The following is a 25,986-nucleotide window of genomic DNA, read 5'->3' on the forward strand; positions in this document are numbered from 1 at the left end:
ATCCATGTTTATACCTTTTTCATTGTTCCAAAGAGAAACTCTATAACCCTTAAGCCTTAAACCCCTATATTCTCCTCCCCCTAGTCCCTAGAAATTACTGTTCTGCTTTCTGCATTTGCCTATTGTAGATGCTTCCTATAATTAAAATTATACAATATATATAATATATAATATGTCCTTCTGTGACTTGTTTAATCCAATTAGCATAATTTTTCTTTGAGAGAGAGTACACTGGGGTTTGAACTCAAAGTCTCAAACATGCTAGGCAAACACAAAACCACTAGCCCAGAACAATGTTTACAACGTTCATCTATGCTGTGATATAGGTCTGAAGTATACTCCTTTTTAAAGCTGAATAATATTTCATTGTACATTTATACCATAGTCTATTTACCCATTTATCAGCTGATGGTATTTAGGTGTTTCCTGTTTCTACCATGGGTCTATAGTAGAAAGAGCCTCTATGAGCATTGGTGTATATTTTTGGTTGCTCTTATTATGGATTATTTCAGAACACCTCTAGGAATTGAAAGCTGAATCCTATACTAAATCTATATTTAACTTGTTTTAACTGGGGTTTTTTTTTTGGTGGCACTGAGGTGTGAACAGGATCTTGTGCTTATAAACAAGCACTCCACCATTTAAGCCATACTCTCAGTCCAAGTACTTTCTATTTTAAATGAATTCTGACTTCTACACTGTTTCTCAGAGCATTATATTTATACTAAACTTTAACATCAATATTCCTGATTTTCACAGATATATACACAGGCATACTTCACTATATTTTAAACTACACTTCAATAAAAACCACAGTTCAGTAATTTGTAATGTTACTGAAGTCTTGTTGTTGCTGATATTGTTATACCAGTACTGGAGTTTAACTCAGGGCCTAGGTGCTATCCCTTAACTTTTTTGCTCAAGGCTGTTGCTCTAACATTTGAGCCACAAATCCACTGCCAGCTTTTAGGTGGTACATTGGAGATAAGGGTCTCATGGATTTCCCTTCCCAGGGTTGGCTTCAAAGTATGATCCTCTATCTCCTCAGATCTCAGCCTCTTGAGAAGCTAGGATGGCAAGTTTGAGCCACCAGGACCTGACTGTTTTAATGGCTGTCATCTTTTTAAAAAAATGCAACACATAGATCCTATATAAAAACTACATGATTGATTGCAAATCCTGGAGCTTATTTTTCAGTTGATCCACTAGTTTTCAATAATTTTCTTCTAAAATACCCCAAGTAAATTTCCATCTCTATTATAAGCATATTTCTTTTTAAAATAAATCAGAAAGTATCATATTTTCTTATTATTATCAAGTAGTTTGGCCATTTTAAAATAGAAGTTTCAGGCTCCAACATATAACCGCTCAGATATGAGAAAATGTGTACGTGCCATATTTGCATTGTTGAAAATCAAATCACATAGCAAGGAAAACGTTTTTAAGCACTGGATTTCCAGTGCTTTGTTCAGTGCAGGACTGGATTTTGCAAAGCAATTACATTCTCATTCATTGTGAAAGCATCACTGCGGATGTGGGGAATGGAGAAAGTATGTGCATACGTTTAGAAAACATTTAGTGGGTAGAAGCACGTACTGACAGCAACCTGTCATCACAGAAAAGGAAGCAAATTCAGAACATTTGTGTTTTTGTTTAAAACAAAGATGAAAAATACATCTCAATGTCCAACAATTCTGTAGCACTTTGCTATGAGCAATGCAGAGGATGTTTTATGCGACAAAAGAATTTCAGTCTCTTTTCGCCTCGTTGCAAGACCTACATTGTAGGTTCTGTGCATCAGTCTCCTCTGTTCCCTGGAAAGGGGCAATCCTGCAGGTCAGGATGATAATAAGCGAGCAAGTGAGGGGGTCATTGTCAAGCCCCCGGCTAGGAAGGGCTCCCATTTGTAATAAACTGGAAAAAATGACCACAAAAATCTCTCCCATCTCACATACTTCTCTGAGTCATCACAGTCCCATGGCACACAGTTCCACTCATCAAAAGATGGAGCTCAATGCCCCTCCCCTTGAGCCACACAGTTTTTTTGACAGCAGTACCACAGGGTATGTTTCAAGCTGGGGGTCAGTAGACCATGCATGCTTTTGCATTCTCTTTTCATAGTACACCAAGAAGGGGATCCTGAGAAATACAGATCCCTGTTTCCTCCAGAGCTCTGGATTTATTGGGGATCCATATCTTTGTCCAGCATTAGGGTGATTCTGATCTAAAAGGTCATCTGATGACCTGCAGGAAACACTTGGAGTCTCAACTCCAGGCACATTATGTGACACTGGTGCTGGTGGCTCACACTTCTAATCCTAGCTGCTCAGGAGGCTGAGATTTGAGCATCATGGTTCAAAGCTAGCCCAGGCAGCAAAGGACATGCAACTCTTAGCTCCAACAAACTGCTCAGAAAAAGCTAGAAGTGGTATTGTGGCTCAAGTGGTAGAGCGCTAGCCTTGAGCAAAGGAAACTCAGGGAAAGCACTCAGGCCCTGAGTTCAAGTCCCAGGACCAGCACAAAAAGAAAAGAGAAAGAAAACACATGTGAGGAAAACACAGCTTTGCTCCAAGCAGCTTAAAATGTGTGCCAACTTTGTGGATCTCAAGTATGAACCGAGCTCTGCCTTTGGCTTTTGTTAGGTTTGGGATCTTGGACAACTACCTTATTTTCTCAAAGCTTCTGTTTTCCTACCTGTAAAGTCTACTTGAGATAAGCTGTGCATACTTAGCAAAGAGAACCTGATGTACAGTAAATGTTCAAGTATGTATTATTCATTTTATGATGGTATTGTCTTCTTAAGAATCTACTTCTCTCAAAGGGCTAACTTGGATTTCTGGACATCTCCATATCCTTCCTTGGTAAGTTGGGTTAGATGCAGACAGAATCTGTAATGAGCTACACCATGGGTCCCCACCCCCAAGACTCCCTCTTAACCAGTGTGTGACCTTGAGCTAGTTACTCCATTTTTGGAATCTGCGCAGCGGAGCAAAGGATATGGTGCCTGTTGCTATGGTTCCTGTGACAGCAACACAGCACATCGTGGTTAGAACATAGGGTGGAGTGGAGCTGCTCACCTCATTGGCTGCCAAAGCCGAAGAGGAACGAGTCAGGATGCTAATGAGCAGAAGGCGCCCATCAGGCCCCAGTTCTCCACCACTTCCCAATAGTGCCAAGCTAACCGTCTGGAGTTTACCACGCCGACCTTCGGGGGACATTCAGATTCCAGACTGTAGCAGAGGCGCCGCACCCAGGGGAGCTAGCAGGGTTGCCTTGTGTTCTATGAAACAAGTTATGGGGGGAAATGTCAACAGCGAGAGGCTTGCAATATGATATTTTTCTAGGAATAACATGTTCTTTCTGCTGGGCGCCTGTGGCTCACGCTTATAATCCTAGCTACTCAGGGAGGCTGGGATCTGAGGATTGAGGTTTGAAGCCAGCTTGGGCAGGAAAGTCTGTGAGATTCTTCTCTCCAATTACTCACAGAAAAAACTGGAAGTGGCGCTGTGACTCAGGTGGTAGAGTACCAGCCTTGAGCAAAAGGGAGCTTAAGGACAACGCCCAAGCTTAGAGTTTGAGAAAAAAATGTTCCTTCTTCTCATATTTATAACTTACCCTCGTAGTAGCAAAGCCATGGAGAAAGAGATGGAAATGCTCAGGGATGGGATGGCTACTTGGCCTCAAAGAGTAAAGTCCCCATAACCCTTGAAACTAAAAGGACAATAAAAATCCTATACCACTAAGTGAGGGGGTCATGCCTGTAATCCTTGCTATTAGGGAAGTTGAGATCAGGAAGATGGTGGTTTGAGTCAACCTCAGGTAACAGCTCTCAAAAGCCCATCTCAACAGACAAAGCTGGGCAAATGGATGCTTGCTTGTCATTCCAGCTACCCAGGAAGTGTAAACAGGAGAATCCATGTCCAGAGAAATCCAGGCATAAATCTAAGACCCTAATCACAAAATAACTAAACTAAAAATGGCTGGGGAAATGGTTCAAGAGGTAGAGCACTTGATTGGCTAGAAGCACTATGTGAGACTCTACTGGCTTTTTCTCTAGTGTTGCAAGATTTTTCAGCTGGCTCAACTTTGGAGTAATCTGAAGATGTGCAGAGGTACCTCACAATGCTTGCTAACTTTTCCTCTTTATAGTCCCACTTAACTGATTATAAGTCTTACAACAGAGGAGATTTTAAGGAGTTCCTGGAAGAAGTCCAGATAAACAACAAATCCCTGAAAAGAAAACTAAAGACTGAAATTAGCAGAAAAAAAAATGTTCTTCTCTTGCTTTGTTCGTGGTGACTTTACTCTGTTCTTCTAAATAATTATATGAAATCCTTTAGGATTTCAAGAACCCCTGACAATTCTTTGAGGAAACACTTGTTTTGAGCATCATTAACAAAGGAGAAATCCTTTATCAGCCCCCTAGTTATCTCCCTAGATAGCTCTTGAGAGGCTAGATTTTTCTTTTTATCTCAATCCAGAAAAAAATACTGACTGGGAGTTAGGTGGACAAAATGATTTTTGGAACAACTTATATATTCAGAACAAGACTGTGTGGAATAAAGGAATGGAATCCAAATGGAAATAAAACCAAGGAACCTTGCAAGCCCTCTGAGAAATATACACTACACTTTATAAAAGAGGCCCAGTGGGCAAAATACTCCTGGCACTGGGAGCCAACCCTACTCCTGGATACACATGTGCTAATAAAGACATACCAGATGTGGGAAGCATAACTTCCGAGCTTTTCCTGATAAAATATCTGAATGCTGACTTCCAAGATTGTTGCCCTCATGGATGGAAATAAAAACTCCAATATGTGGTCTTGATTATCATGGTGGAGTAGGAAACTGACAAATTAAGACACCCTATTTCTGCCAAGATGACTGCACTTTCTTTTCCTTCCTCCTTTAAAGAAAAATAAAGTATTTTTCCATTCACTTTTCCAGCTGATGGATAGATAAAAAATGCCATTTAGATTTCCAAGACCACTTGGCAGGAGAGGTTTATTGTAAGGGCTGAATGTATTAAAGATTGATTTGAACTCATTTTTATGAACTAGGAAGAGGGGAAGTAAAATTTCCACCTATATGAGATTTGGAGATTAAAGGAACACATACTAACCTGTGAACTAGTGAAAGTTACTGGTTGCCTTTACTTAGCTCTCTTTTGAGAATACACAAGTGGGTGGCTAATCCCGTAGTTATGGAGGTCTGGGATCATGTGGTCACTATGTCCCTCACTGGGGGGACTAGAGTTTGGGGGTCACAGTGTGGACTAGAGTCAGAAAGGACAACTACTTGGTGAAATCCATGATTAGTTTTTGACCACATTTACCACAGCATTGTCAATCATTCTTTTCTTCAGACTTTCTTAGTTTTACAAGTACAGTGTAGTATTGAAAATATGCTATGTAAACTCAGAATCAAAATGGAATAACTCACTCAGGTCAAACACTATGAAAATGGAGTTGGAGGCTATAAAGGGGATAGGAACATGCCTGGGGGAGCTTGGATTACAAATGTAAATCCAGGAATGTGACTTTCTGAGAGACAATGTTAAAAAGTATCTTTCCTAACAAGGATACAAGTTGACTCATTGTAACAGTGAGATGTACAAGGCACTATGTTGAAAAGGAAGGTTACAGCTATGGGGGGGGGGGGGGGTTGGGGAGATGGGGAGGGAAGGGATGGGAGGGGAAATACAAAGGAAGAAGTAACAATCCTTGATAGGAAATGTACTTATTACCTTACTTGTGTAACTGTAACCCCTCTGTACAGTATCTTTACAATTAAAAAAAATTTAAAGTATCTTTCCTTTATGTTTTTCAGCTATTTTAACTGACAGTAAAGTCAGTCAGTCATACTTCTAAGAAAAATGAACATTAGAGACATAGTTAGAGAAGACGGTTCAGTATTTAAATGGACTAAGAATGCTTTATTATTTCCTCACTAAAAAGTATTCAATACAGACTCATGCTGTTTGAATTTCACTGTGTATCACAGTGTGAAGGGCTGAATACTGTACCCCTGAAAGATACCTATAGTTTCCCTCCTCTACTGAGAACTTTTTCACAAGGAGGAAAGATTATAGAAGGTATCGTATAAATAAGAAGCCAAAAAATTAATTTTATTGAATAAAGGAATTTGTCCACAGCTTACACAGATCATAAGAACACTTCAGATGATAAGAGCTGAAAGATGATTAACTGGAAGGCAGAAAAGAAGCAGTTTACATTTTCAATATAGAAAAAAAAATTTAATTGTTACAGATGTCTTGTAAAATTCCCAGAAACAAGTTCTAGCCAAGTTTACTGTTTAGTGACTTTTTTTCCCTTCTGTTTCTTACGGGAAGAAAGTGACATTCTATATATTACTGGTTAGAACTAATAGAATAGCTTGAAAAAAAAGTCATGAGACAGAAGCATAAATATAATATAAAAAGACAAGGTTTAAAAATCGTATTATAAGAATATTAAGTAGAATAAGTGGAAAAGATACATTAAAACAAGCAGTGGATTACATAGTTCAAAACAGAGCTTGTAAGGCATAAACAACATAATAGCAAGTTAAGGAAGAAGATAAGTCTGTTTTAGAAACACATCCAGACACACATAACTACAAAGAAATGCCACCAGTGACTCTATGGTTCCTGTGGTACTCAGTGAAGTGTCATAGGTGGGTGACAGGCTAGCAGTCTAAGCCTTCTCTAAGGACTTATAGTACTCCGTCAACACAGTCCAAGCCTTGGGAGCCATGAAGCCTTCTGGAGGTTTCTGGCCTTCCCGAGCAAGTTTGCGCATTCGTGTTCCTGAGATGAATTCAAAATCTTCATGGCTGAAAAGAGAAAATAAAATAAAAATTATTTCACAGCTTGAGGAAGTTTACTGTAGGATTTTTTAAAAAGCATTTGTTCTAGAGCTGGGAAATGTGGCTTAGTGGTAGAGTGCTTGCCTAGCATGCTTGAAGCCCTGGGTTCCATTCCTCAATGCCACATAAACAGAAAAGGCCAGAAGCGGCTCTAGTGGTAGAGTGCTAGCCTTGAGCACAAGTGGCTCAGGGATAGAGACCAGGCCCTGAGTTCAAGCCCCAGGACTGTCAAAAACAACAACAACAAAAGTACTTTTTCTCTCTGTGCTTATTGGATTATTATACTAGTTCAATGATAAAATATATCCATCTGATGTCAAATTTGTCATTAAGCAAAATATCACATTATTGAATATTATCATCTTAGAACTAGGAAAAAATTCCTGTGGAAAATTTTTTTATTGAGTTCGCAGATTCTTATAAAATTGGAAGCTACAAAGTGAAATAAAAATATGACCAATGTTAAAGAAGGAAGGGAGTCTAAACTACATTGGCCAAAGAAAATAAATGTCAAGGATGAGAGAAAGGAGGGAAGTCATAGAAAAGGAAATGAAAAGGGGAAAAAAAAGCCAAGAAGCAGAACTGGGAAGAACACGGGGAGGAGAAGGAAGAGGAGGAGTGAGGATCTCCACTGGTGGTTAAGGCTGGATGGGCTCAATCTTCTCAGCACAGAGATCAGGCTGCCTTGCAAGAATAACACAACAAGAACCTGCGTGGGAATCCATCGGTCACATCTTTAGGCCAGAGATGCTAAACCTCAGGGCTGGGCTGGGTAAGGAAAGGCTTAGGACCTGGAAGCTTCCTGGAGAGATAAATTCTAAACTTTTAGTTTCAGAAATAGAAAAGCCATGTGACACACATCAAGTGCTTGCTCTTCATGGTAATAAGAAAGAAGCAGGCTAGCCAGGTACCGATGGCTCACGCCTATAATCCTAACTACTCATGAAGCTGAGATCTGAGGATGGTGGTTCAAAGCCAGCCCGGGCAGGGACATCCATGAGACCAGAAGGCCAGAAGTGGTGCTGTGGCTCAAGTGGCAGAGCACTAGCCTTGAGCTGAAGAGCTTTATGTGTCCAGAGCTCAGTGTCCAGGCCCAGAGTTCAAGCCCCATGACTGACAAAAGAAAAAAAAAAAAAAGGAAAGAAGGAAGCAGGCAAGCAGGCAAGCAGCTTGCTGGACAACTCTGCCTGAACTTTTTGATTAAAGGAATGAAGCCAAACCAATTTAAGTCCTTTCTTTTCCTCAGAATGCCAAACTATCTGAAATCCAGAAGGTTGCCTGCATTCCTCCTGAAATTGCTTTTCTAAACCAAGGTCCCTGGGTACCTCTTTTCCTGAAGCTATTTCACACTCCATCTGCCCCGCATGCCACAGCATTTCTTCACCAAATGACATGAGAGTTTGTTTCCACATGGTACTGGTTTCACTCCACCCTGCTACACAAAACACATTTCCCTCTGCCTCTCTCTTGTGTGTCCTTCCATCTCTGTTGCGTAAGGACATTGGATCAGAAGCCAGGTTCCATGTCTTGATACAAGCACCAGTATGCTCTATAATTAGCATTCTCTAATTTTCACACGTAACAGTACGTCTTTACATGGTCATCATTTTGCAGAAATAATTCAACCAAATAAAAACTAAGAAATCTCTGGTATGATTTCAAATTAGCCCTAAAACATTACCTATGAGTAATCAGGAATTTGCCAGAAGCTGAAAGGGCTACTAAATAAAGGACTTTAGGCTTTCTCTACAAAGCAATTCTAATTAGGATCATTTCATTGCTCTGGTTAACCAATCCTGCCAGGCACCTGGAAAAAGAAACACGGGCATGTTTGGGTTTTTTTCTTTTTCAAAACCACTTGGTTACAGCTTCTTATAATCTACAGCAGACACAATGCAAGCTCTTAAAAAACAAAGGGGAAAGGGTTAGAACAGCAGAGAGGGAAAAATAGAACATGACAGCTAGCAGCCTACGTGGAACCCTTAATAAACACACTAACCACATGTGGCCAGCATCTTGATGAACTCCACACTGCAATGACTCTTGGCCACTTGCTGACGATTTTAAATCTTTACAACCATCTGCTGTCCCTCCATCCACATATGTGACCATCAGAGCCACAAGCTCAAGCTGTTCACACGGACAAAAGCAGGGTCAGCAGATGGCCCTGCAGTTGTAGCTTTTGAAGGTTCATATTCAATTAGCCCAGCTTCTTAAAGATCTTAACTAGATGACAAGTAATTCAAGGAAGTCTAAGGAACTTCTCCTGTGACAGAAACTAAAACCAATGGAGATAACTGATAGATGAATCAAATTAATCATTTGGGATTCTAATTAACTGTTCACTTAATGTGAAGTAAAGTTATTTATAATGTATTAAAACATTAATTCCGTTGTTTGTGCTGGGGAGAAAACACAAAGCCTCGTGCACACTAGTCACTCACTATATCCCAGCCCTTCTTAAGTCTGAGATTTAAAATTATCTCTTGAAACCAGATGAAGTTATTTACAGCTTTCTTTCAGAGATTTAAAAAATAATAATAAGCACTGATTGGATTCATATATGGCAATTTTGACAATTATTATTTTTTAACTTAAACCAATTGAAAGTATATGAAAAATGTAATGATGTAGAATCTACTTTACCAAATTCTATGACTTGTCATGCCTATCAGCACCTCTGTTTTATAAAGGCTACTGAACAGCTTCTATTAGATAGTTAGTCAATAACGAAGTCCCACGGTCTCCCTAAAGTGACATCCCAAACTGACTCAACATCCTTCACCACAAATTGTCATGAAATCTACAACCTATCATAGAGTAACACAGGGGTTTTAAACTGAATGGCAATGGGCAGATCTAAGAGGTCCATAAATATTCTATGTATAAAATTTAGAGCGTCTGTGCTTTCAGACACTGGGCACCATGCTGGGCACTGGTGGCTCACACCTATAATCCTAGCTACTCAGGAAGCTAAGATCTGAGGATCACTGTTCAAAGCCAGCCAAGGCAGGACAGTCCATGAGACTCTTATCTCCAATTAAATAACAGAAAGTCAGAAGTGGCACTGTGGCTCAAGTGGTAGAGCACCAGCCCTGAGCATAAAGGAGCTCAGGGATGGCACCTAGGCCCTATGCCCAACAAAAAATTTTTAAAGCCTATATCATTATATATCTTCTAGAACAAAGCCTTTGATTATTCAAGAATGAACCTTTTCTTTTAGAAAGCTAATCTCAAAAGCTTTCCGATGTCCAATCATCTAATTCTTAGTCCTTGCTATGAGATAAATGGCTAAGTTTGGTTGTGTTACATTCTCCTCTCATCAGACTCTGTGGTCTATTGGGAGAAGTACAGTATTGCTCTCGGTGTTACTTCCTGTGTACTGCTTTTAATTAAAGGCAGAATATGTATGCTATGATCTGGGTCTAAAGTGCTTCTCAAAGGCCCATGGAGGCATGGTTCTCTGCTTGGCATCAGTGGAAAGTGGTGGAAACCTCTGGCAGGTAGGACCTACTAGGAAGTTTTAAAGGTATCACAGCCAACAAGCCATGGGCTGAAACCTCTAACACCTGAGCCAAAATAAACTTTTCATCTTTTTTTTTTTGGGGGGGGGTCCGTTCATGGGGCCTGAACTCTGGGCTTGGGCACTGTCCCTCAGCTCTTCAGCTCAAGGCAAGCGCTCTACCACTTGAGCCACAGTGCCACTTCTGGCTTTTTTCTTTTTTTGCTTATGTGGTGCTGAGGAATCGAACCCAGGGCCTCAGGCATGCAAGGCAAGCGCTCTACCACTGAGCCACCTTCCCAGCCCTAAACTTTTCATCTTTTGAAGATGATTATCTCAGGAATTTTGTTACAGTAATGAAAACTGACTAATACATTCCTAGAGTTTTAGAAGATGATAGTCCAAAGATTTTAATTATCAAGAGTTAGACCAGAACTCATGTACTGAATTCTAGTGAACAAGGACATGGCTTTAATTGTATTCATTAATTTCCTTTACATTTGTTTCCAGGATTTCTGTGTTCATCATTTGCTTTCTGTTATTTAGACATGTTTATTATATTGTTTAGACTATCACTGTTTATTCAAAATCCAGCACCTCTAGCATGCTCAAAATGCCCATATAGTTATAACTATAATTGCAAAAGAATCCATGGAGATTAAAAGAGAATCTATTTACCCTACAGAATGACAAACTAACCAAGAAGACCCTAAGTCTTGAAGTAGGCCAATCCAAAAAAAAATTGGGGGGGGGGGGGTCCAGTCGTGGGGCCTGAACTCTGGGCCTGGGTGCTGTCCCTCAGCTCTTCAGCTCAAGGCTAGCGCTCTACCACTTGAGCCACAGCACCACTTCCCTTCCGGCTTTTTTTCTTTTTGCTCATGTGATGCTGGGGAATCGAACCCAGGGCCTCAAGCATGCAAGGCAAGCACTCTACCACTGAGCCACCTTCCCAGCCCCATCCAAAAATTCTTAACAAGGATGACTTTACCATCCTATGCCCCCACCCCCAGGGAAACAGCCTATCATGTACAGCACAGCCTCCCCAGTGCAGAGAATTATTTTCATCCAAATGCCAATAATGCATGGTTGACAAATGCTGCTAAATGGCATGCTAAAAAAAAAAGTTGGTTTGTATTTTTATATGAATCCCACTCTTGCCTGAAAAAGATACAGAAAATCCCAAAGTCACAGGAAAAAGAAAAGGCATGAAGGTGTGAGACACAGAACTCACAGCAAGAACTCTTTACAGTAAGCAGGAAGGTCAATGATGGGGCACACTATACTTCACACTTGAGGGAGATCACAGTCAGATCTCAACAGAGCAGCATCTGCTGACATGGACAAAGGGAACTCCACTCCATGCTTTCAGGGGAAAGGGAGAATAACTAAGCAAATACTACCCACCTTCAGTGATGCCTGAGGACCTGAGTGTACCATTAGGAAGCCATTTTTGTAGCGTGGGTGAAGCCTTCGCAAGGTTCATCATTCAACCCTGTCCTGCATGTGACAGCAACGATCTCCAGCAGTGTCATACCAGACCCTGCTCTGGAGCCATTGGACCCCTCACAAAGAACTTCACATCCCACGGAAAACGTGCTCATGAAAATTAAAGGCGTAAATTATAAAGTAGGACACAAATTCTCTTATAAACTCAACTGTGCTCCACTGGGTTAAATAGATGAGTTTTTAAAAAGAAATAAGAGCAAACCACACAAAAATAGTGGCAGTTGTGAATTAGTTAACTTTTTTCATCACGGTGACCAAGATATCGGAAAGAACAACTAACAAGATAGTTACTTTGGCTCACAGCTGCAGAATCTTCCGTAGTACATGGAAAAAAGGGTACAGGGGATGAGCTTGCATTGCTTTGGACAGGCAACACGGAGACAGTGTCAAGGCTCCAGTGAGTACTTCCTCCAACCAGGCCCCTCACCCTACCTTTCATCACCTTCCTATAATGCCATCTTATTATGACTCTATCAAGAGATTAAAAGAGCCATTACATCAGAGCTTTCCTGATCTAATCCTCTCTGGAAACACCACCACAGACACACCCAGAGTCCCACTGGATCTGCATATTAATGAAGCCCAGGCTTGTGTGTGTTTTTTGTTTTTTTCCTGTCCCATGTAATACTATGAGTAGGCCCAGCAGTGTAAAGTTGCTTCAATGTTCAGCTCTTAAGGGTTGGGAATAATGGCTCTTTATCATCAGCCCCTTGTCAAGTTCAGAACTCTTTTTTTTATGAAACTATTTGAATCTAGTCAACCTTTTTAGTTAATTGCTAGATGAGTGAATCTTTAAATTTAACTTCTTTACCAGAAATTTGAATTTGCCTATATCCAACTTGCACTGTGACAAGCCCATCTTTTAAAAATGTTGATCTATTCCAATTCTGACCTTTCAAATGATTGCCTTATCTGGTCCTGGACTATCTCATCTCCACTGTTTATTCTGTTGTTCTTTCTAGTCCCTTTGAGGACTTAGTTATGCACTAACCCTCTTCTCTATAATGTCATTATTCTCTTTTTCACTTGTCCAGGAACCCATCCCTGATACACTAGATTTGTCCAGTAGAGTTAGCTAGTCTTCTGTTAAGTACTCATCACTCTAGAATTTGGAGGACAATGACAACCTCTCATGGTTTCTAACTACAGATTCCACTTCTGGTTTTTTGTTTTTTATTAAATGTTGGTCGTGAGGCTTGAACTCTGGGCCTGGGCGCTGTCCCTTAGCTCTTCAGCTCAAGGATAGCACCCTACCACTTGAGCCAAAGTGCTACTTCAGGCTTTTTTTTTGCTTATATGGTGCTGAGGAATCGAACCCAGGGCCTTTGCATACAAGGCAAGTGCTCTACCACTGAGCCACCTTCCCAGCCCCTACAGGTTCCACTTATAACAGTGGCAAAGATTCAATAAATAATAAATAAACGAATAATGCAGCCAGTGTCAGTGGCTCATGACTGTAATGCTAGCTACTTAAGAGGCTGAGATCTGAGGATCATGGTTCAAAGCCAGCACAGGCAAGAAAGTCCATGAGACCCTTATCTCTAATAAACCACCAGAAAACCGGAAGTGGTGCTGTGGCTCAAGTGGTAGAACGCTAGCCTTGAGCTGAAGACCTCAGGGACAGCGCCCTGGCCCAGAGTTCAAGCCCCAAGACCGACAAAAAAAAAAAAAATCCAAGCAGAAAATACCCACTGGTATGGTAAGCAGAACTCAAAAATGGCCCCGCTGCCCTTTATCTATCAATATCACCATGGTATATTGCTGGAAAGCAAAATGGATTTTGCGGATGCAATTAGTCACTTGAACTTTTAAAAATCGTAACAATTACCTAAGTAGGCCTAACATAATAATTAAGCCCTTTAAGAGCAAAACATTTTCTTAGCTAGAAACAAAAGAGAAGTCAGAGAAATTTGAAGCATGAGAGCAATACCACACAAAGGAGGTTCTACTACTGAGATGCCAGGTACTACGGGGAAGAGCCTACAGTGATTCCTGCCCCACCCTAGAACAGGGAGCAAGCTCTGCCAGTAGTCTCTAAGACTGTTGGGACCTCAGTTGTACAACTCTAAAACATGGAATCTCCCAAATTCTGCAAATAACAAGGATCTTCATAGAAATAGGCCCTCATAGAAGAATCCAGCCTGGCCAGAGAACACAGGCAAGCTCACTCAAGTCTTTTGACCTAAAGAAAAACAAAATCCATGTTGTTTTAAAATGGTGTATTTATACAGATTTGTCACATGAAGTTAGCAACTGGGAAACATTGACTTGTAAGTTGAAGAATTCCAAGCACAGAAACTGTGAATAAGTAGACTTTCCCATGAAAAGCATACAAAAGAAGGAGAAAAAGTTTTGAAGGATACACACATTAAAAAAAAAAAAAAAAGAGGGCTGGGAAGGTGGCTCAGTGGTACGGTGATTGCCTTGTATGCATGAAGCCCTGGGTTTGATTCCTCAGCACCACATAAACAAAAAAAGCAGTAGAGCACTAGTCTTGAGCTAAAGAGCCGAGGAACAGTGCCCAGGCCAAGAGTTCAAGCCCCACGACCAACCAAAAAAAAAAAAAAAGAAAAAGAAAGAAAAAAGAATCAGAGTCTCAAAGTTTGTAATATCTTCAAGAATGTGCTTGTGTAGTCCTAAAACTGTATTTCTTTGAGTACTTAATATAGTTAATATGAATCTCTTTAACTTCCTAAATGTAAACAGATGATTTTATCATAGTTCCTATCAATAATATCTTGCCTGAAATCTTCATGAAATTTCCCCCCCTAAGCCTTGTCTTACACTGGTATTTAATAAAATCAAAAGCTACAAAATCATTAATTACATAAAAGTTGGAATTGAGTAACATCCATTAATCAAACATAGACAACCTCATATGTGCATAATTAATAACTGTGTTTTCTCACTACATCAAAGACTATCGCCTTTCCACAAAATTTTAATCACTTTCCAACATATTCCCATCAACTTAATTATATTTGAACACAAATACAAAAAGCTAGAAAACTGTGGCAGTTTTAAAGCTTCCCAAGTTATAACTTATTAAGATTTGGTAACCCAAAAAAATTCCAAGGAAATGAGCCACTCATGCAACTAATATAGAATTCATCTTTGGAAAATCTTATGAGAACTGATGTAATTATTTAGTTTTGAATGATTAAAAGAGAGACTTAAAGCAATACTATACAGATTTAACCAAACATCAAAGTTATCAAGGGCTTACCAGCACATCAGTCAACTATATGCAGATGGGTTTCTGGGGTCCTGTGTGTGATTAAGCCAGCTGACCATGAAAAGGGACCACAGTAACAAAATGTACCAATCAAAGAAGGGCAAGAGAAATGCTCAGCTCTTTTCTCATTTGGCTTTGCTTTCATAATACAACAAAATGGAAACTTGCTTAAGTGCATTCAGCCTCTGGCAGGATGATTCTACTTCTCTCTCCTTGCTCCTTCTTGCTGCTATCTAACTGACCTAATGTGGGTCATGATAATTCTCAGAATAAGATAATGTTCAGAGCTTCTTAAATGCATACTAGACACATAAGTGGCATGCTGGATGAGAAGCAAAAGGTCTTCCATGCCAGTATTCCTTGACACCATGTGTTCTATAGATCCATGGGAAGGCACTGTTACCCTCGCTCAGGGGCTCTAGCTGAGTGCTTTCAAGAGTTAACCACTGGGTAGGACTCTCTACACACTAAGAAAATTAGACTCTTCCCTGGTGGCCTGTATAAATTTAATCACAAAAGGACAAACTGTACCCCAAATATTGTCACTTCCCGGCATAATGTATATTTCTTTCAATCAGTTTTTGTGGTAATATAGTTAAAAGTTTACTAAAATTGCTAATATTTTTCTTAAAATTCTTGTTTCACAAGCTTGGTGGAAAAAGTCAATTAATGTACCTTAGTATATTACTTGTTTAGCTGTATTTTTTTCAGATGGTGAAATTCTAGTGTATATACACAGAAATGCCTGCCTATTATATATATATGTGTATATATATATATATATACATATGTATATACATGTATATATACATATATATACATATATATATGTATATATATATACATACATACACACACACATACACAGACACATATACCCATATATTTTTTAAAAGCTAAATAAGCCTAATATGATTTAGAACTATTCATAGGTGCTAGCATACCTGATTTTATACATAGATAAAAAGGTTCTGGTTAGTTGTTGATTTTTATCCTGGTGTGGCTCACATGTATCCTGGATCTGGGTTACATGTGAGATCTTCAGCAAGCAGACTAAAATAGCTCCGATCTTAAATTCAACACCTAGACTAGGGAACATCGAAGTCCTTTTACACTGCCTGACCCACTTATGACTTTCTTTTCTGTTCCTTCGCTTTCCTCAGACTTTCTTGTATTTTAGCTACAGTACATCACTCAAAGAAGCCTACTACTAGCTAAAAGCATACTTGTCTCCAAAATTGTTATGGCCTTATATAAGAAAACAAACCCTCCAAGCTCCAATAGCAATAATAGTTTTTTTTATCCAGATAACATATCTATCTCTAATAAATTAAATGGAAAAAAATCAGTGTCCCTTTTAGGAAAAAGAATACTGTTTTAGTCTTCAAAAGATTTCATTCACTTTCCTGTCTTCATTGTGACAAAATAGACCATACCAATTAAGTAGGCTGGGTCACAGTGAGCATTATTCCTTATATGGAACAATTGCCAATTCAAATGCAAGCAGAAAGATCAAGAGCTCACAGATTAAAGGGTCCTAGGCCACAGCCAGTTTTCAGTTAGGACCTCAGTAGAGTTAACACTCATAAGGTGGAAATTAAAGCATGTTTTATTTATTTATACTCCTATGTGTAAACTCATACTCATAAATGATGTACTAAAGGTTGCAGGAAGTACAGCCTGACATCGTGGCATGAACTCCTGCTCCTCAGGAGGCTCAGGCTGAGGGAATGATAAGGCTAAGCCCAGCTTGGACAACACAACAAAAGCCCAATCATAACAAATGACAAAACCCTACAGATGCTGAGCCAGAAGGAAATTGCCTGGTCCACTGCCATCCTTCCAGAGATAAAGAAACAAGATGGTAAACACACATCGCCTCACACAGCAAGTACACGAGTAGAGCCAGTTACTTCTGATTCGACAGCATCACAATTCATTTTTTTTATACTTACAGAGGGTACTACTTACAGATACTATCTTCGACAGAATCAAGTACAGTTCTGTCAGTGAAAAGGAGATAAATATATACTATTGCCACCAATCATTTGTACTTAATTTGTGCATCAGACATAGTGAGCACAGACATATCAATACTGCCCTTAAGAACCACAAAAGTCCTGAAACAAGCAAGCATGAAACTAGATTCAATTTTCATTTCTACTTCTAATTTCTAGAATAATGAGAAATTAGTTCCTTCATCGGCTTTTCTCTGAATTGAGTACCAAAAGCCTGTCATCAGAACAGCTGTAAAAAGGAGACAATACTCTAAGCCCTGGGGGACATACTAGACCCCAAAGTGTCTCAGAGATTGTGCAGAGAATGTAGAACTTACTGGTCAGAGTCATAGTAGTCCATTCGCTTCTTTTTCTTGTTGTAAGCTGCAACTCGAAAGGGAACTATTTCCAGAGTGATTAGGCCAGGAGCCATGGTCAGCACTTTGGCACCGTGAGTTGGTTCATAGAGATCCTTTCCTGTTTCTGGATGAGGCATGCCGGCAGGGTCTCTTCCGACGATGTAAAAGTTGGCTCCTGCCACCATCCGTGCTCTGCAATGCCACTGAACCTGGAATGGCAGCTTGCATATTAGATAACTATGCTTTTTCATTTTTGTACTGAGTATTGGGGCTTGAACCAGGACTTCAGCATTGTCCCTTAGCTTTTCCACTCAAGGTTGACACTCTACCACTTGAGCCACACACAGCTCCAATTCTGGTTTGCAGGTTGTTAATTGGAGATTACTATCTCATGGACTTTCCTGCCTGGGCTGGCTTTGATCTGTGATCCTCAGAGCTCAGCCTCCTGAATAACTAAGGATTATAGATAGGCATGAGCCACCAATACCCTGTGACTTTGTTTTTGTTTTTATTTTTATTTTTGTCAGTCATGGAGCTTATACTCTGGGCCTGGGTGCTGTCCCTAAGCTCTTCAGCTCAAGGTAAGCGCTCTACCACATGACTTTGTTTTTAATCTGTAAGAATGTGAAGCAGTAAATGGATACGTTCGTGGGCTTCTCACATAATCATTGTCAAACAACAGGAAAGCTTAATAAACTTAAATGTATCCTCTGAAGAAACCAGAAACAAAATTATCCCAAGAAATAAAATACATAAATGTGGGCTGGGGAGGTGGCTCAGTGGTAGAGTGCTTGCCTTGCATGCATGAGGCCCTGGGTTTGATTCCTCAGCACCACATAAGCAAAAAGAAAAAAGCTGGAAGTGGTGCTGTGGCTCAAGTGGTAGAACACTAGCCTTGAGCTGAAGAGCTGAGGGATAGCGCCCAGGCCCCGAGTTCAGGCCCCACGACTGACAAAAAACAACAACAACAACAACAAAAATACATAAATGTGAATATATTTATGTGTCTGTGCATGATTTTAGACAACTATGAGACATCATTTGTAACATTCAACATCCATTCTATGAAGTTAGAAGTGAGAGCAGTGTTTATACCTTGGAGGAAGCAACTATGAGGTGCTTTGGAGATGATGGAAATGTTCCAGGAAATGTTAGATTTGAGATCCAGGTGCTGGTACTCAAAGTATGCTGAATGAAATTTTCATTGAGCCATATGTGCATTTAGAGCTTTTCTCGGCATACTTTTAACAGGTTAAAAAACTACTAGAAGAAAATGACCTAAGCTATATGCTTCCTTACATAAGCTACTACTGAGAAAATCATGTAATTAAGTCCCTACTGTTCAAGAGTATGACTGTGGGTAAACAGCCATCCCAAGCTAACTTTGGAACCTATGCTTTCACATTTAAACCCATCACTTAAAAACAAAAATCATCTAACACAGCACAGTGGGAAATTTGAAACTTCAGAATTATTTGCAGTTCATCTGAAAAGAGCAAAACCCTCAAAGGCTAAGCAATGTGGTCAAGAAACTTTAGGATAAACCCATACAAATTTGGCCTTAGCTCCCCTTTTAGCATAAGGTCGAAAGTTTAGGGGTTCAAATGACCCTTACCTGTACTATATGAAAATAAAGAATAAACCATGATTACTAAAAATGCATAACCAGAACATTGTTATTGACTTGTTTTCATTTTATCTCTTTTTTTTTTTTTTTTTTTTTGGTCCGGTTGTGGGGCCTGAACTCTGGGCCTGAGCACTGTCCCTCAGCTCGTCAGCTCAAGGCTAGTGCTCTACCACTTGAGCCACAGCGCCACTTCCGGCTTTTTTCTTTTTGCTTATGTGGTGCTGAGGAATCGAACCCAGGGCCTCAGGCATGCAAGGCAAGCGCTCTACCACTGAGCCAACTTCCCAGCCCCTCATTTTATCTCTCTTGATAATTTCTCTTATCTCAGGCACTGGCAGTTTAATGAACTCAGTTTAAAAAGTGAAGCAGTACAAGGATAATGTCATATTCCCTATGTGACTTGGTCCAAACCTGATCAAATTGGGTTTCACCTTTTTAAGTTCTTTCTTAAGTTCCTTTACGTTGTTTCTACCAGTATTCACTCCACACTTTCAAATGGCATGCTTACACTGCTCTGTCTCAACTGGTAAGATTAAGTAATTTATAATATAGACATTATTCTCATAGCATTTAGATTTGGTGGTATAAAAGGTGATATTTGGCTCTTGCTTCTCATTTCATTTACTCAACATAGTACTACCAGTATCTTTGGTAAAATCACCTACAAGATAGGAGTTACAGTATTTCTCTCACAGAATTTTAAGGAAAAAAAAATAGAATGTACTAACTTGAAAGTAACATTTATTACAATAAATGTTAGCTTTATTATGTTTCCCTTCCTGAACAACTGCTTCTTTAGAGTTAATAATTGCCTTGATGTTTTGTTTGCATTTGGCTTTTTTTTTTGCTTAGTTTTCCACATACTTGTTTCTATATACCTTGGTCTGTTAATCCTTCCTTGTAAGCACACAATGGTGTGTATTTCCCTTTCCATCCTGTCTTGAAATGCAACCATGTGGTCCAAGTCTAGCTAGCCAAGGAATACAGCCAAAGTGATATATGCAACACTTCCAGATGTGGCCCTAAAAAGCCTCCCTAGCACTGCTCTGCTTCTTTTCCACCATTGACCAGCTGAATAGTGAAAAACCCTCACAGTCCTGTAACTAGATTGGTTTTTGTTCTACTATAGCTCTAATAGTACTTCATTGAGCTATGGCAGGTTCTATAAGAAAGCAGACAATACAAGATGCCAACAGTTGCTGCTTCCCTACATAGTGCTCTATGCTACCTCTGCTTCCATCTACCCTCAGATCCAACTGTCCATAAAAACTTTGGTCACTCTCTACCCCTACAAAGAAAATACATACTAAAGACCTCTGCTATTTCATACTCAACTCTTATCAAGCGGTTAGTCAGAATATTCATCAATCACTTTGCATCTCCCTTCCAATGGAAAAATCTTCTCTACCCCATGGAAATCAGAAGCCACTGTACTGAGTTAAATTAAAAGCAGTCTAAGTTCTCTGAACTTAAGTGAAGTTAACTTGCTTATTAAATATTTTCATCTACCATTCCAACACCAAAAGGTTGGTAAACTAGAAATTACTGACTTAACTCTAGTATGTCAGGAAACTCAGATCATTTAACCCGACCCCTTTTACTTTTTTACCACGAGAAAGAACTGGAGCCCAGAACACTTGGTTACCTTACTGGGGGTTACCGAGCAACGGGCAATGGTCAGCTCTAATTTTGAGGACAGATGAGAGAAAAGAGTTGCAGCGGAAAAATGGAATTGTTACAGGGACCTGGTAGATGTGAAGAATTAACATTTTTCAGGTCAATGCAATTCATAGTTGTTATTAAATACAGATGGATGCACAGTCCAAATTTAGAAAAACAATCAATTCATGGACAAATGATAGTAGAGCATCATGAATCAAATACATAAATAAGCTAATTCTATGTATCTAAAGACCATGCAAGATCTTTTCAGAAAGCAGTATTCATTTATTCTCCAGCCATGTTTGTTTGTTTCCAAAATAAATGGTAGCAAACATAATCAAGTTTCACATATTATAACAAAGATTTCATATAAGATTTTTTTTTGGGGGGGGGGTCCAGTCGTGGGCCTGAACTCTGGGCCTGGGTGCTGTCCCTCAGCTCTTCAGCTCAAAGCTAGTGCTCTACCCCTTGAGCCACAATGCCACTTCTGGCTTTTTCTGCTATGTGGTGCTGAGGAATCGAACCCAGGGCCTCATGCATGCAAGGCAAGCGCTCTACCACTAAGCCACCTTCCCAGCCCTCATATGAGATTTTGTGTTCATGGGTGTTCCACACAAGAAACATGTAACTAAAATAAATAAGTAGAAAGCAAAATCATCCAAAGACCTCCAAGAATGCAAAGCTACCACTACAACTTGGGAGCAGATGACTTGAATAATTAGGCTCAGATCTCAAGAACTAATATTTCTGTAGGTTACTGGGAGCTCATGCCAAGTGCTTATAGGAAGGGCAGGTTTATATTGTACCGGATACTCTACTTAACTGTTCCATATACTGGTATAAAACCCGACCTAATTAACAAATATACTGACATTCATTTGGCAGTATTTTTCTCTTGTCCCTGTTCTTAGGTACCTGCTCACTTACAGAGTCAGTTTCTACCAAGGAGTTACTTAACCCTGCATCATTTTCATGACAGAAAAGTATCAACTTCCAGCAAGTTCCCATTAAAGTTAACTAATAATCCTCATTAGCATTTTATAAACCCAAGACATAGCTATTAGTGTACATCCTCAGATATATCTTACTTTTAGTACTTTTCTACTATACGTCTGTAAAAGCCTTATTTATTCCTTAAAAAATAGATTTGGTATTTAATGATATGAAACACACTGACTTTCCTATATTGTAATTAATTACTCGCAGATTTTAAAAATGTACATTCATAGAACCATTTTAAGCATTAGAAACGTAATCTCTCTGCCATATGATCCCACTACCCCATTCCTAAAATGGAATTTGGGGATCAAGCAATTAAATCTTTATAGACTGGAAAACGAGGAACATCCTGTTGATAACCAAATAGTCTTAACAGACGTTCATTGTTCTGAAAAGCATTTGTGCTAAAGAAACAAATCTGGTACCAATGTCTTCTAAATGACCTACAGAAATAACGATTAAAGGAAGAGTCATTGTTTTTATTTTATTATTACGAGTTGGCAAATAAGTATTACTGGCAGACTTTTTCCTGATGTCACTGGAAAAGCTACAAAAAAAATGAGGGTGTTTTTTTTTTAATCACAAGAAAATTCTTCTCTTTAAAAGCAGCAAACAAGTTAAACACATAAGAGAGGCACTAGAGAAAAAGAAATGGACAGTTTTCTCTTAAGGCATTCAATCTAACAGCTTCGTCCTGCCAGGTTATAAACACTGATGATCCATTTCATAGTTCAAAACATTAGATGTTTACTAGAATTTCTAAAGTTTATTCCTTACAAGTTCAGAAAGTTAAAACTGCCTTTTGCTTAGGTACCAAACCTAGGACTTCTTGACAAGAGTCAAACCTCTTAGCTCATAATTTACACTCCTGGCAGAGATTACAGGAAGATGAAACTTGGAGGTGCTTGTACACTCTCCCTAGAAAATCTGCAAACTCTGAGTAGGTACCCAGAGTGCCAACTTCTCTGTCCTCTCTCTAACTGCCAAGGACAAGGCTATTTCAAGATGCTGGGCCATGATGAGCCCTGGTAGAAAGAATATGCTTACCTCCCTGCAGGAAGACAAACTGTGCAATAAGGTGGTCGCTGCTCAGCAATGGAGTTGCATAGACTCATTTCAGTCCCAGCTTGGTGTTTTGATGGCTTTAAATGAACAAAGACTATGTCCTGGACCTAATTCTAGTCAGGCTGCTTTGAGCTTTTTAACCTTGGCCTTGGGTGTCCATCTATGTTAGCTCTAACTGCCCCTCTTCAGCGACAATCTAGGGAAATCTATTTGCTGAACTCCTTAACTTTGCCAGACACAGGTGGCAAGGTATAATCCTAGCTACTCAGGACGCAGACATCAGCAGGATCAAGGCCAACACAGGTTAAAAAAATTGTGTTCACACAAAAAGACATAGGCTGAAATCTTCATGCCAGTACTAGTGTCCATAGCAAAACACTGGGCAATCCAAAGGCCAGTTGATCTCAAGAGCTTTCCCTAAGAAATCCTGAATTCGATCCTTGTTCTCAGTCTATTTCCCAAAGGTACACAATCTTCAACACAAGTGAACTGGGTCTGTGGCACTGGATGTGAGAAAGCAGATATAAGTCAGAGAGAGTAGAAAGAAAAGGGTTTTTGTTGTTGTTCTTGTTGGTTGTGGGGCTTGAACTAAGGGCCTGGGCGCTGTCCCTAAACTTCTTTTTTACTCGAGGCTAATGATCTACCCGTTGAACCATTACTTCACTTCCAGCTTTTGTTTTTTTTTTAAGTGGGTAACCGGAGATAAGTGTCTCATGGACTTTCCTGCCCCAACTGACTTCAAACTGCAATCCTCAGATCTCAGCCTCTTGAGTAGTGAGGATTACAGGTGTGAGCCCAGCTTAATATTTTTCTCAGGTCTCTTTAAGTTTTCCTTTACAAACACACCTGATTCTGATGTCAGAAAACATAAAAATCTTCTCCATTTAGACAAAGAAGCCTATCTGACCATCTGGAATATTCTCGTAAGAGAGTATCTTTTTCAGGCACCAGTGGATCATGCTTATAATCCTAGGTATTCAGGAGAAAGTTCATGAGAGTCTTATCTCCAATTAACCAGGAAATAGCTGGAAATGGAGCTGTGACTCAAGTAGTACTATGCTAGCCTTGAGTAAAAAATAAAAAAAAAGAAAAAACCTAATGGACAGCATGCAGGTACTGAGTTCAAGACCCAGTACCAGCACAAAAAAAAAAAGAGAGGGAGAGAGAATATCTTTTTTCCATCACTGACTATTGTATTATATTTCTATCCCCCATTCTCACTTTTTTTCCCCTTTTTTGTAGATTGTGGAACTTGAACTGAGGCTCTTTTGCTCAAGGCTAACACTCTACACTTTGAGCCACAGCACCACTTCCAGTTTTCTGGTAGTTAACTGTAGATAGGAGTCTCACAAAAAAAAAAAAAAAAAAAGAAAGAAAAAAAAGAAACAACTTTCCTGCCCAGGCTAGCTTTGAACCACAATCCTCATATCTCAGTCTCTTGAGTAGCTAGTAGCTAAGCCACCTTTTTTTTTTTTTTTTTTTTGTCAGTCGTGGGGCTTGAACTCTGGGCCTGGGTGCTGTCCCTCAGCTCTTCAGCTCAAGGCAAGTGCTCTACCACTTGGGCCACAGCGCCACTTCCGTGAACCACCTTTTTTTATACAGGCAAAAATCATGGGAACCTACTGAAAAATAACTAAAGCAAAAAAGAAGCTACAGGTCTGTCTAAAGTAGTATGGCCTTAAGTTCAAACTTCGTCCCTGTCAAAAATAAATATACACCTAAACTAAAATAAACATGAATACTTGTATCTGACTCTACATTTACTTAGGTCATTCTTACATTAAAAAACATTCATCCATTCACTCAAAAGAACTTCACACCACCCTTAAGATGATGATGCAATGTTGTCATCAGCACTAGTAGAAAAGCTAATGGAACAAAACTGTTACTTTGCTTCCAAAACAATGAGTTCTTCCTTAAGATACAAGAACTAGAAACCAGGCTGGTCTCCAGTCAACATATAGGGTTCTAGAGGAATACATAACACTCACAAAAAGGGAAGAACATGCATTTTATCTGACATGGCAATTTCAATGTATTATTTAGATTGAACAGACAAAAAGAGTTGAATAGATTTTAATCTTTTAGCTTGTCACTACTGTTGGTTTTGTCTGTTTTACTTGGATAAAGAGGTAACAGAGTACACAATTCAATAACTAAGCAGCAGTAAAAAAAAAATTTTTAGGCTTGAGTCCAAATTAAATTCCCTTGGATTCTCTTTTGGTTTTATTTGTTTTTTTAGAGGAAGATACCATACTGTTTGCACCACTAAATTTCTTGGATCCTTTAAAACCAGGCTTGCCTGTCAGATAAATCTAAGTGAGTTCATCTCCCTTTAAAGCAGAGATGAAAAGGAATTCAATAATAATGTACATTCCATTCTTGAAAACCCAACAAGAAGCTGGCTGTGAATTTCCCACCCATTATTTTTGAGGTCACTCACTCATTTGAGGTCATTCAATCATTCAACAAATATTTACCAAAATAAAAAAAAAAGCTACCCTGCCTTGAAGCTAAAAACTTAAACTTTCTTCATATATATATATATATATATATATATATATATATATATATATGCAGATTTTTAAATATTCTAAACATTCTTTGGATTTGGACTAAGAATAGAATTCCCAAACTTTTCCTACCACCCCACTCCCATCCAAGAAGCAATTTACTTCCTGACTCATTTATGTTCATCAAAGAACAGATGAAGAACATTTTCTGAAAACTTTTCTGAGACACTGAATGCATTTTGCATTGGAAGATGGACACAAGCTTCTATGGACCAATGGAAGAATTCTATAGTTTGGATATGGAAAGTTCACACAAAGGTTCATGTGTTAGAAGCTTGGTCTCCAATTTGACATTATTGGGAGGTGGTAAAACCTTTAGGAGGTGGAGCCTAATGGGAGTTATCTGGTCATTGGTGTCATATCTTTGAAGATGGATAATAGGACCTTGGTCCCTCTCAGGACCTCTCTCCCTTCCCAGCTATAACATGAATGGTCCTATTCCACTTCACACTTCTTCCATGATGTGCTGTCTGACCACAGGCTCAAAGCAATGAGGCCAACTGATAATGAATTGTGTCCAAACCAATGAGCCAAACAAACCTTCCTTGTGGATCATCTCAGGTATTTGTCATAGTGACAGAGAGCTGACTGA

The 25,986-nt window shown here is 39.4% G+C and overlaps 1 protein-coding gene across 2 annotated transcripts in view; it reads right to left on the bottom strand.

Annotated features, from left to right (window-relative positions):
• Nucleotides 1-6,108: 6,108 nt before the first annotated feature.
• Nucleotides 6,109-25,986, bottom strand: part of Papss1 (3'-phosphoadenosine 5'-phosphosulfate synthase 1) — a 66,725-nt gene continuing 46,847 nt past the window's right edge. For both annotated transcript variants that reach the window (XM_070022406.1, XM_070022407.1), the window contains exons 11-12: nucleotides 17,448-17,677; nucleotides 6,109-6,836 (exon numbers count right to left, since the gene is read on the bottom strand). In XM_070022406.1, the coding sequence (XP_069878507.1) occupies nucleotides 6,698-6,836; nucleotides 17,448-17,677 (369 nt within the window). In that variant the 3' untranslated portion in view covers nucleotides 6,109-6,697. The remainder of the gene's footprint in view (nucleotides 6,837-17,447; nucleotides 17,678-25,986) is intronic.

This window comes from Dipodomys merriami, unplaced genomic scaffold (genome assembly GCF_024711535.1).
Source record: "Dipodomys merriami isolate MVZ:Mamm:240054 unplaced genomic scaffold, mDipMer1.0.p SCAF_15, whole genome shotgun sequence".
In the NCBI taxonomy this organism is placed as follows: Eukaryota; Metazoa; Chordata; class Mammalia; order Rodentia; family Heteromyidae; genus Dipodomys; species Dipodomys merriami.